The 12,976-nt window shown below is 51.7% G+C and overlaps 2 protein-coding genes across 2 annotated transcripts; both read left to right on the top strand.

Annotated features, from left to right (window-relative positions):
• EAH_00052740 (hypothetical protein) lies at window positions 1–893 on the top strand (the record flags this gene model as incomplete). Its single annotated transcript, XM_013391117.1, has 1 exon — window positions 1–893. A coding segment is annotated over one exon (893 nt), but the record flags the coding sequence as incomplete, so codon positions are not given.
• Window positions 894–2,875: 1,982 nt separating this feature from the next.
• Window positions 2,876–5,227, top strand: EAH_00052730 (hypothetical protein, conserved; the record flags this gene model as incomplete). Its single annotated transcript, XM_013391116.1, has 1 exon — window positions 2,876–5,227. One exon carries the CDS (start codon window positions 2,876–2,878, stop codon window positions 5,225–5,227), a length of 2,352 nt encoding a protein of 783 aa, XP_013246570.1.
• Window positions 5,228–12,976: the final 7,749 nt, after the last annotated feature.

The following is a 12,976-nucleotide window of genomic DNA, read 5'->3' as shown; positions in this document are numbered from 1 at the left end:
AGGTGACAGAGGCGGAGCTGCTAGAGGAGCCGCAGGCTATTGGCAGACCTACTGCTGGCGTGTCTTCTGCTACACCGACGACTGCCGGAGAAGCCAGGAGCTTGGGGACGCCGCTCCTTGCTGATTTATTGACTGTTGGCAGACCTGCAGGTGTAGAACCAGCAGCGGTACCAGCCGCAGCGGCAGGCGCAGGCAGCGCAATTCCCGCAAGTGTGACGATTGCGGGAGAAACGGATACGGAGGCTGACCCGGAGCCTATTCGTGCTGCTAGAAAAAGACACCCGTTCGTGCGTCTGCCCACGCGAGCACCGGCGATTCCACACTATCTTTATATTGACTTTAAGGCCGCCGTTGGCAGTAGTCAGTCAAACCCTCGAAGCGCCGTGCGGTTGCTACGCCAGGTTCACGACCTGCTGGCGCAGCAGACTTTACTTGCTGAAGATATGGTTGAGTTAGTGGAGATAACAGAAGGGCTGGTATCTCATGCGGTGAGCCGTCAAGGTGCAGACCTATCGGAAATGGAGAATTTCCGCGCAGTTTCGCGGCTAGGGATCCGTTTCCTCGTGCTCGATGCTGTGGTCTCCGTGTTGATAGTTCTCGGGCAAAGCCCAAACCCTGACGATTGGGAGCGCTTCGTATCAACCATTAGCCACGCCATGCCCCGACATGCCGCAGGGCAAAAGTTTCGTGGGCAGGCCGCTTTCTTCGCAGAACTGACTGCGCAACTCTGCAGTGGAATACAGAAGCTCAAGAGGGGAAGGAGACCGGCCCCCGCAGACCTCCTAAAAGTAAAGCGGATGCTCTTCTGCTCCTCCTTCTCGCCTGCGTATTTCAAAGAAGGTTCATTTGACAAGTGGAGGCTAGACGACAGCAGTGCCACCGACGGGCCCTAGCTTCTTCCCCCAGGAGCATGAATTTTGCATGCACTTTAGGGAAGGACGTGGGAGGCTGCGGGAAAATACAAATTTGCGCTTTTGGAGGGAAAGCATGTGCGCTGTACCTGTCTTTCGTCGTCAGGAATCGGCGGCTAAGGTGAAGCGTTGGAACCCCTTTGAACGGGCTAAGTCGTAGAATTTCTAACGATTTCGTGCGGCACAAGCTTCTGGAGATTCAGAATTCAAAGATGCTCCCTTTCCCTAGTTGGAGCGCTCCCGCTCGGGTATGAGATGAGGAAAAACGGTGCAGGCAAAAGCGTCGGGCAACGGCGGCTCTAACTAAACTGTCGAGAAGTTGCTAGGTTCGGTGTCGAGCTAGAACAAATATCGTCTGATCTGTAACCCGACAGTTCTCTTATTGATGCATGCACTAACGCCGTAGACAGTTGCTAAACACCTTTTGTGGACAGCCGTCATGCATGTGAGCGTGCATGTATGAGGAAGACAGACCCTACAAAAGCCACCCAGTTGTTTAGACCTTGGACTTTCATGCATTCGGCAGTTTTGAACTTATGACAAAGAAGTGTTATTGGTCTCACAATAGTTCAACTAATATTTATACAACGAATTGGAGAATTCATAAAACTTTGCAGGCTTTGCATGCCCGTCCGCTTCTAGAGCACAACGGTAGCATGCGGCCGGCGACGATCGCTACATCATCGCTCGGCCCATTGGCAGACAATTCAGGGGTTCCCTGAGCCAGTTCTGCTGCACCGATCTGCACAATCTAGGATAAAGCACATGAATTAATTGTGGATTCTTGAATGAAGAGTTCAGTCTAAAAGAGTTGTCGAAACCAGACCCCACGTCACTCAAAACTGCCACCCACAATAGAACCAACTAACGGTGCGGGGGAGCCGGAATGAATCGAGCAAAACGCCACCTACAAAGCTTGAGATGCGGAAGGTAAAACCTGGCAAGTTGGCGAGAGAAGATTCTCTTTCTGAGTCTCCGCTGTATTCGTGCCTCCTGGGCCTACACAGAGCAGTGCACCCACAGCAGGCTGACTGGTCGAGCGAGGGCCCAAGGCCTTCTGCTTAATTGGGAATGGATTGCCGTTGCAGTCCTAATGATTCCTGACAACTTAAGTAAAATTGGCTCTCATTAGAGTTTTATCCATGTAAAGCACACTTATTTGCCTTAATGATGTGTGAATTCATTGCCCTGTCCATTGATTATCTGGTGAGAGATGGAAGCACGTGCAATTCCACTTCGCTTTTCCCTGGACGCCCCTGTCACTTAGCACAAGAAATGAGAATGAACCCACAGATGGGGTTTATAACAGAGACGCGGTGTTTTCCATTGAGTGTAACAGCAGCATATTCGTCGTTGGACGATTGCCCTGCTTACGTCGGGCAGATGCCTCTCTTCCCTTCCGACCTCAGCAAGGGGACTTAATGTTTTGCAGAAAGTAATATCGGCAATTCCATCGTTTGTGGAGAAGAAGCGATGTTTTTGAATAGGTCCATTAGCAGTGGGTCCTCGGGAGACAAACAAGTCGCAGCCATTGCAGGCAGAGAGATTCGCGGTCGCTTGCCATGCAGGGGATGGCGACGGATCAAGGTCTGGCCTTTGAAAGTATGCTGTGGTATAAGTTACACTTGAATTTTATTTGTTCTAGTCTTGGACTTAATGCTTTTGCTAATGTTTCCGCATCGCTGTACACTTCTTTGTGCTTGTGGAGCCCCTTAGCCATTTTACAACCAACAGCGCTTTATTGTTCTGTTGGAAATATTGCATGCATTCCTTTTGCTCTGAACTGGACTGATTTACTTCGAAAACGCAGCAAACTCGACAGCATTTATGGTCCAGCATCTCAACTTTACTTAGGTGGGCGGAGTAGGGGTCGGAGGTGTAGCTCCAGCCACAGCGGAAGCATACTGTTGTGGGCGGTTGCGAGCCTCATGGCTTCCACTTTCGCACCTTAGAATTTCTGCCAAATGCCAAAGCTGCACATTATTTCTAAGGGCAATGCAACTCCCATCTCTGCTCTGGCCTTCGCCTCTTCGGAGTTGCCAAAGGTGGGATCGATCTGTGCTCGACGGGGCAGCTTGAGACCGAAAGCCTGTCGTTCGGCTTCGTGTCTGCCTGTTGTCCTGGCAATCCTAGCCTCCGTCTCGGCAGTTGCTGTTCTTGTTTTTCGCTGTTCGCGCGTTTTTGAGAGGAGTGCAGTCCGGAGCCCTCAAAACCGCAGGCTGGCCAGCTTAGAAGCCAGCTTAGAAGAGAGAGATGCGTCACTAGATGCTTGCGGCATATCTGGTAACGAAGAGGAGCAGCAACAACGCCAGAGTCTGCATCGCCCCAGGTTGCGTGCTGGTGAGGAGTTGAAACTTCCTCTTAAAAAGAGGCTGTTGGTAAGTCTCCTTGAAACCAGCAAAAGTGGTGACGGCCCTAGTCCCCACCAGCAGCAGAGTCAGCGTGTCCGTGAACCCGTTGAATCTCAGTTTAATTCATCTGCAACTCATTCGGCTCGAAAGCCGGAGCCGCCTAAGCTCTCACTGCATCTGCTTCGCAGCCAGCTCTCTTCAGCGCATACGCGAAAGCCGACGCACCGCGATGCAGGCGCAGGACTGCTGATTCTCCCCCATCATCAGCATGCTGGGAGACATCCTGCTTCATCTGCAAAACAGACAGCCCCCCTGAAGGTATTGAAGGAGCAGCGAGGGCTGCGCCGACTGCAGCGGCAGCAGACGAGGGAGGGCGTTCACCATCAGCTGCAGCAGTTCCACCTCCAGCATCAGCAGGATCTGGATGAGAGTGTCCAGCAGCAGCAGCAGCAGCAATGGCACCTGTATGTGGGGAAAGATGATCGGGAGCTCCTGCAGTGGCAGCACGCGCAATGGCAGCACCTGACTTTGCAGTACCAACACCAGCAGCACGCGCTTCTGCGACAGCACGAGCTTCAACAGCCTTTTCTTCAACGGCCGCAGCAACACTATTTGAGTCCGCAACAGGAGCAGCTGCAAGTTTTGTTTCACCAGAAGCAGCAACACTACTTTCTTCAACAGCAGGAGCACCTGCACTTGATCCAACACAAGGAGCAGCAGCACCATTCCCGTGACCAGAGCCACCAGCAGCTAATGCAAGAGAAGAAGCAGCATGGGACTCAGCAGGACGAACGCTCACCGTCGCACGAGCAAACCAGGCGCAAACGGAAGCGGGAACAGAAAGAGGAGCCGGAACTGCTGGAGGAGCAACACACGCGGCCTTTGCAACCTGCCGATCCACTATCGGCGTATTTGGTAGAAGATCCATGGCTTCCTGGGGACTCCCCAAGGCGTCAGACGCCTCACCTCATTACCTCCGAACAGGCGTTGCAGTCTACTGCTGCTAGTGCAGCAGGAGGTCCCTCGATCTCTGAGGACACCAGCATGCAGGTGTTTCCGGGATTTCCACTGCCTCACCATGCCACCTCTACTCCAGCTGGTGCTGCAGGGGTTTCACATTATGAGGCTGTTGCAGTTGGTATGCCGCATGATGGCCCATCCTCTGCTGCGCTTACTACTGCAGGGCAAGGCCGGGCCATGAAGTTGCCGATCCTTTTAAGTTTTCTCACTGGCGACAATTCTAAAGGTGCAGGGACACCAACAGGATCCGGTATTCCTGCAACTGAACCGATTGAGGTAGTTGCCGAGCTGCCAGGGGACCCGGATTCTACTCCTGTTGCTATAAAAGAACATCCGTTCGTGCGGCTGCCCAAGCCAGCAGTGGAGGAGATTCCGCCTTCTATTTTGGTTGATTTCAAGCAAGCGGTGGCCAGTCGGTGCGGCGTGAAGAACCCGGTGCCGCTGCTGCAGAGGGCCCATGAGCTGCTGTCGCGGAGGTTTTTGTCTCTTACCCACCTGCACGAGTTGGCGCAACTAGCAAGAGCTCTGATAGCGCACGCGATGCATCATGGAGGTTTCGATATGTCAGGAACCAGATGCAGCTACGCAGTGGAACGGCTGGGACTACGTTTCCTCCTGCTAGATGTGGTGGTTTCCACCTTGATAGTTCTCAGGCAGACGCCGGATCCTGAAGATTGGGATCTTTTTACCAATTCCATTAGCCACGATGCACCCCCGCTGGTCCAGCAACAAACCAACGTAGGGCGACCGAATTTCTCCATTAATCGGGCTCAGGAGCTCAGCATGGCAATACGGACACTCAAGACGGGAAGGAGGCCGCAACCTGCAGAGCTCCTGCATATCAAGCGGATGCTCTTCTGCTTGCGGACCTCCCCAAGGAACTTCAGAACGAACGATTTCAATGCCTGGAGGGCGGATGACCACAGTCCCACATATGGGCTGTAGTTTCTTCAGTCGGAAGAGCGGATTCCTTGTGCACTGTGTTTGGGCTGTAGTTTCTTCAGTCGGAAGAACGGATTCCTTGCTCATTTTACTGTAGGAGACTTAGAAAACACAAATTTGCATTTCTTTTTGCTGCGGCTGCTTGCCTTCAACAGGCATCAGCTGCTAATATCTGACTCTTTCTAACAGGCTGACGGACATAATTACTAACAATTTCATCCAGAAGATGCCACAACAGGTATTGAACTCAAAATGAACTCTTTGCCCAGGTGGAGCGCTTCCAATTGAATACGAGCGTAGTGAAGAGACCCCAAAGTAGGTGTATTTCGAGGAAGGCGAAATGGAATGGTATGACACGGTAAGTTAAAGATAGAATAGGCAAGCAATCGATAGGGAGCTACACCAAGGCATTTCAGTCTCTGGCGGACAGAAGCCCAACGGTGGATACGGAGCTCCTAAATCAATACTTCACGGCAGGGCGGCAGAGAGGCGATCCTTGAAAGGCTGGACTGGCAGAGAGAAGCTAAGGGGTAGAAAGTTAGAACTAGTCGAGATGGAGTACCTGCGCTTCAAAGGGAGACGAAAGGCCACTTCCTCGTTTCAGCTTAGAAGCTAGAAAACGGCTTTGCGAATGACCTAGAGATACAGCCAATGGATGTTAAGGCTGTGAACGCCAGTGCTGCCCGGGAGGGCGAAAAATGTAGTTAACACAAAGCGGCCGGCGAATGCTGCACTTGGAACGCCGGGGGCGAGGCGTCTGGAGCGACAGATCTGCTATTAGGAAAGCCGCATCATCCGAGGTTGCAAGCGCATGGACAAGAACTACAGAGCGGCATACGAGGGGCATTGAGCAGCGGTATCAGGCGAGCAGACAGAGCAGCCAGAGAAAAGCCCTGGAGCCCACCCAACGTGCGAGGGAGTTGTGGGGCCAAAAGATGTGATAGGCTCACCGGAAAACCAGCCGCGAAACAGTTCTGTGCTTATCTGAATTCGTGTGCATGATCAGGGACGGCCAGCTCTACTTGCTATAGGCTGTGAAGTGAATATGATGTCTGGATCCACCGCTAGGAGTTGCAAACTGTTTTTCTATTCTTTGGCGCAGGCTCTGCTCCTACGTGTCCCCGACTGCAGGCAAGACACGACAAGCCATAATGAAGCTATGGGCGTAAAATGTGACCCCAATTAAGAACGGCCATATTTCCATGATATGCAAACTTCATGTCTTACCAGTTCTTAACTACAACATCATCCTAGCCATGCCGTGGGTGCCTCAGTGAAGGGCGCGAATGTGAGCTATTGGCCAAGCCATTGAGGCCCATATGCAGGGCAGCAAGGAGTGTACCTCTCGGCAGTTGCAACGGCATTTCCACCGCATACGGTTGGTTAAGTGCCCCAAGGGGAATTGAGCGAGGAGGCTCCTGCTCAATGCAGAGGCACTGCCGCGGATGACGGGAACACGCATGTAGTCGTGAAGGTCTACTAAGAGAGCCGCCTTGCGGGAGTTGACCCAGTTATCACCCGAAGAACAGCAGGATTAGTGTCGGTTGAAGGGAGAAGTATCGCATGTACAAAGTAGCAAGTAACTTCCAGCGGGCCCGCCACCGGCTTAACGCACAGGGCACTGGATATAACTCACTCGCAGAGTTGCATTCTTCTCGTTTTCTCAAAAATTTCAAGCAAGACGAAGGGCCAGCATTCTACCTCAACAAGAAATGCGTTGAATTCGAATTGTTGCGCCTCGATCAATCCTTGCTCAAACACTTTTAGAGGGAAACCCACACTTGTTCCGTTACCTCCACGGGGTTGGAATGCCGGAATGCCGCCCGGTCTAATGCGTGAGTACGCTATGTCCATAGCAGTGGCGGCTTGTGTACTGCACCGTTCAAGTCGGTACCCTAGCGGCCTGTTGACCATAAAAAGTAAAAATATAGTCTGGCTAGGAATGAATCAAGTAACATTAGATAGAAAAGAAACCTTGAGGCTAAGGCTGCTCGGAAAGGAGCCCAGGCTCTGGGTTGGCTGTGAGTTTTTGAAGTGCCACTGAGGGGCCGGGCCGACCAGCTATGGTGCCATGGGGGAGAATTCTATTCTTCCTGAGTTTTTCCTTTTAACGTGACGAGGATGTGTTTTGAAGGCTGCTAATTGTTATTTTAGGATAGTCTAGGGAATATTCCCCGAGAATAGCGATCGATATAAAGTGTGCACCTAAGTAGGCGTGTAAAGGGTCACATAGTAACCGCGCTGGAAGAGCTGTTCACTACAGCCTCGTTGCCCGCATCCATCCCGAAACATGCAGCTTTTCCAAGTGTAAGCAGACACCACGATCTTATCCGAGGACCGTCGTGAGCTGCAATCGAGCGAAAAGGCGTAGGGTGGGAGTTCCAGAAAAAGCAGGTGACCTTCTTTCCAGTCGCGAGCTGTTCTGCGCCTGGGTGTAACGGACAGGAGGTGACCTGAGACCAGTTGCAACGCGCTGCGTTACGGCATGCTGTAGGGCATCTTCACAGCCAAATTCCACTGTGCTGTCTGCATTAGCACTGTAAAGATTTGATGTATTTCTGCTCGTTTGCACGCTGCCTTCTAATGCCAAATAAGTGTTCGTGCACCAACTTCGGGAAGACCGTGCTGCAAGCGTTCCCTGACCACGACATTTGTGCCGCTGTGCCAACGACGCTTCGAGAACCATGGGGAGCCCAGCTGCAGTTGGGGGACTCCAATCCCGAGTCGACTATACTGAAGCTTACGAAGGTCCTCTGCTAAGATCGAGGGGTTTGTGCTACGCAAGCCGTCTGCCGTTGGTCGACTGCCTGGCTGACCGACAACAGCTGCAAATTTCGCGGCACCCCGTCCTCAGAGGGGTATTTAATAGTTTCCACTAAATGAAATTAACATCTTCACTCTTTTGGATGAGGATAAGGCGTTGTCGGCTTAGTCAATTACGAGTGGCAGTCAGGATAGGCTGCAATCTCTGTAGTGCCCGGCTCTCGCTCGCAGCTTGTACTACGTGTTACCCCATACCCCATTATTCGCCGGACTCAGCGAATCCTCTGTGAAATAACCTAAATGATCAAATATATGACCTTAAACTCAAGTCCAGTTGATCCATGTGTAAAAAGCAAAGCCGGAACAGAACTGACTGCTGCCTGCCCCCTCTCTGCAATTAGCCCTTCACGTACTACTCACTATGAGCTTACTGTTTCTACGCTTCCGAATCAACCCTTAACCGTCGTGTTGGCGGGTTTTGCGCTTATGCAGTTTAAAACTGGTCTAACTCTTACGCCTACAGGGATTGATTCCTTTTCTTTTTCGCTTCGATTTGACGCGTGCTCGAATGATTTAGCCACTTGTAGCTAGCATGTGTTCTCCTTTACGCTAGATTAGGAGGAACTACAGGCTGGTATTTTCAATATTATTGTTATTAGTATTGTGGGTAATGAATGAAATTACGGCCTGCCTATGCTAAGATACTAGCTGCGTAGGAACCTGCAACTGCAGATGCAAATTGATATACACGCTCCGTACCCCCATTTCACAGCAAGAAAGAGTGTCGACACGGCAGTCAGGGCGCAGCAAGAAACATGAGCTGCAGAGCATATCATACCTAGACACAGGATAACGTAGAATGGAGAAAAAGAGAGGAGGAAGCGCACTCAGGAGGGTCAGGGAAAGTCAGGTACGTTGTGTAGCTAGGGAGAGGGGGTTGTTAGGGTGGAATGGGAGTGGAAGGGAGGGAAGGGGGACTCCTGGCTTGTTGGCGTTGACGCTGGCAACGCCTCCAGGTCCGCACCAAACCTGGGCAACCGGCAAGGGGGTGAGCGGGTTCCCATGTGGCTCTGTCTTCCGGTGCGCCTCGCCATTTGACGAGGTACTGGGCGTCGCTGCCAGAGCCTCGCTGATGCAATCCACGACGTACTGACCCGTCGGATTGCCTGCGGCATCACGGTTGGGAGGCCATCCCACTACGGCTTCCTGGGGAATCAACTACAGAGCATGGGGGCAATGAGGGACTAGCTGTGGTACGTGGAAAACGTTGTGACATCCGTAGGTATGGGGGCAAAGCAAGGCAGTAAGCTGCCTCACCGCTTGCGTATGAACTTTAGAACATTGAAGGGGAGCTTCCTTACGAGTTAGGCCAACGACTATACGGGCGATCTCCGCGTAGTCGGGCCCCATGAACCTTCGGAATAACTGACAGTACTGAGGAACTGCTGCACTTGTGTCTCGTTCGCCCGCACATCTGGCCACAGCCGTATGCCTTCTATCTTATCTGCAGCAGGTTTAATGCCTTCGGCACTTATTGTATATCCCAGGCACGTGAGTTCTCGTCCAGCAAACTTGCACATGCGAAACTTCGGGTAGAACTGGTGTTTTAAAAAAGGTGCTTAGCAGTTGTTGCAGGAGGTCTGCGTGGCTGGGGAGGTCGGGGCTGTATACAAGAGCATCATTAAGGCACGCGATGATGCCCTGACCTAACAAGGGTTGTAGACAGGCACTGACGTTACGCTGAAGTGTAGCTGGGGCACCCTTAAGGCCGACGTCCATAACCGCGCACTCGAATAGTTCCATAACACAGCGGAAAGCCGTCATTTACCTATCTTCCCTGGCCGTGCGAACCTGATGAAATCCTGTCTCCAGGTCCAGAGCAAAAAATACCTAGCGCGTCCCAGCATCTCTAAAATAGTTTGTAAAGGAGGCACAGGGAAATCGGGGGCGATAGTAAGGCCATTCAAGGCTAGATAATTGACTACCATACGCATTTTTTGTTTGCCTCTACCATCATCCCTCATCCACCATAATAATGAGAGCGCAGATAGGAGAATAAATCGGTCCTATCCACCCGTTAATCGATAATCCAGCTACCGCATGTTTGTGAAAGTTTGGTTGATACGGTAGATAGCGGATTTAGCAGGTAGTTCCCCAGGCACTAGTAAGACAAGATGATCGTGTGGCCGCTTCGGCGGCAACCCCGCAAGCATGGCATCAGGGAAGACCTCTCGATGTCTACGAAGCACCTCTAGTATCTCCAATGGTGAATCCGGCGCTTCTGTTGACTCCATCCACTCATCGACCTAAGAGTATTCTAAATTTGCCGTTGCCCACGGTAACTCCTCATCCTAAGTCTTCGTCATGACTGTGCGGGCGTGGAGCCTTTCCCTTCCAGTATGTGAGTTGCAGTGCCCGACCACTGCGCAACATATCGCCCCTTAGCATTCATCAGACAGCCTAACTGCGTCTCCGGTTTCCGGTAAAGCCAGGATGGAATGCGACCACTGCAGTGGATATCTGAGGCACTTAACGTTCGCATTAGTCTGTTTGACTAGCGAGTCTACCAGTATCTTCGTCCCTGCCTTTGCTTGGGACGTGCGCCTCATTGGTGGTGGTCACAGGACTGCTGCAGCCTCCTCCGCTTCATGCACCCCACTTGTTTGGCCAAAATTTCATATGACGCTCTTCAACAGTGCTGCTACCCCTTTGTTTTTCCGTACACGTTCGGACGATAGGTAGCTCACACCACTTGCCATTCATGCTGATCCTCAGCTTGTCGGGCTGGAAATACTAAGCAACCTTATGCTCAGTTAGCCAATCAAGTGTTAGTACTACGTCATAGGGAACAAACCCTACTAAATAATCTTCTTCCCTCCCCTTGGGGAGACTGGAATAGCATTAGGTCCTGTCGCTACTGCGCACATCACATGCTTACCATGAGTAGGTAGCCTAGGTCGCTTGTCTCCCCTAACGTATAGGCTCGCTCGTTTAAACGCCCTGCTCTCCTGGCACCAGGATGCTGCTGTCCAGTCCTTCCCCCTGTCTCTAACCTTGTGCGGTCAGGTGTCGGGCAATCTGTAGCGTAGCGGCCACTTGCACGTTTCTCCCAGCCGTTTGTCATGCTCTTTTCTGCTGAGATACAGTCGTGCCTGATGTCCACGTCCATCATATTCACAGCAATCTACGGACACTCCCCCAGTTCTGAATTCGCTTCCCTAGCCCCGGTAGGTTCCACCTGCTAGTCCCGCAACCCGAATGGAACGGTTCTCTTTCTCTCCCTCTCTCGAGCCTCTAATACTGTCATCCTGGGCTCGCAATAATGCTCCACACCAGTTGCTGATGCCTCCCCCGAGGAGTTCTGCGTTTGCCCGTCTTTGGTGATCGCCAAATGGGTGTCGACTGGCAACCCTGCGCAACAGAGTGCTGTCATTTCCTTGGAGCTAACCTCCACTTCACACACTACTACCACTGCGAATCGTTTCGTGCATGCGGTTGGGCTGCCAGTCCACCGTACCTTCGCCGGCTCTATAAACAATTGGCTCTTCGACATTTTCTACACAATCTTTGTTTCACAGTATCCAAATCCTTTAAAAATATGGTCTTCTGCAGATAAGTCCAGTACACATCAGTGCCGGGCCCGCAAGATAACTGATCAGCTCACTTCCCCATTGCGTGGGCTTTAGTCCCAATTGAGTAAACCTCCTCTCGATATGTTCCAGGCAGGCTTGCCTTGTACTTCCGTTTTCGTGAAGAAAAGGTGGCGGTGACCATGGGGCTCTCTACACTCTGGGCAGCTCAACAGCTCCCCTTACTATGTTCAGTAGTGCCGTAAGGTGCTCCAATGTCTGGCATTGTCCAACTGTCGTGCTATCGACCAAATTAAAAACATCCCTGAGCATCCTCCAAATGTAGTGCGCAACTCTCACTTACCGCCGTTACAACGTGCTAGCCCATACATACCAATGTAGGTGCACAGTCTATACTATTTGCCGGACTCGGTGAATCCGCTCTGAAATAACCTAAATAATCAAATAAATGACCTTAAATTCAAGTCCAGTCGACCAATGCGTAAAAAGCATAGCCGAAAGAGTCCTGACAGTCCTTCCAGGGGAGTCGGGCCCCTGCGACCCAGCCAGCCCCCAACCCCTGAGGTCAGTGTGCTCTCGTGACCTTGTTTGTCACAATTCCAGTCTAAATATTCTTCATTAAATACTAATATTGTCATATATTGTGCTTTTCTCATGAATTTGCCTCTAGAGGGTCAGTGGAGAGACTATCGTAGTGCCCGTGCACTACAATCACCGTCTGGTTCTTGTGGTCTCCTAGCATGCAGGGGTCGGCGAACGATGAAGGGCTTCCCTACGACCGCTGCAATGTTCATTGAGATACCAGCCAAACTTAGGCTCCATTTCCCATTTTTATATTTGGTTTTGCAATGTTTTCGCACACGCAACCGGGTGGGGCCGTCTGGTGAGTTCCCAGCCCACACCGATTTTCCCCAAGCCGGATATATTTCATTCATTGCTTTTCTCTGATAATCACTTATTTTCACCTACGAAATCCTTCATAAGAGCGCTACAACAAGTGTACAGCATCTACCGTCCGTCATTTCAGAGATATTCTCAGTAGGTGTGGTGGAAGGCGGAGGTGGCGTCGGAGCCACAGCGGACGCGTGCTGCGGTTGCACGTTGCGTACTTCATGACTTTCACTTCCACCCTTTAGAACTCTGCCAAATGTCAGATCAACGCACTATTCGTAAGCAAAATGGAACTCCAAACGCTTCTCCAATCTTCTTCTCTCCGCAGTTGCCAAACGTGGGATCGACCTCTGCACGATTGGTCAATTTGCGACCCAAACCCTGTCATTCCCGTGCATATCCGCGCGTTATCCTGGCGACCCTAGCCTCCGTCACAGCTGTTGCTTTGCTTGTCCTTTTCTGCTCGCGCGCTTACGAGAGACTTGCAGTCCAAGGCCTTCGAAGCCGC

The sequence above is a fragment of the Eimeria acervulina genome, genomic scaffold (assembly GCF_000499425.1).
Source record: "Eimeria acervulina Houghton genomic scaffold, Eah_scaff949, whole genome shotgun sequence".
In the NCBI taxonomy this organism is placed as follows: domain Eukaryota; phylum Apicomplexa; class Conoidasida; order Eucoccidiorida; family Eimeriidae; genus Eimeria; species Eimeria acervulina.
This window is presented reverse-complemented; position numbering and strand designations above follow the sequence as displayed.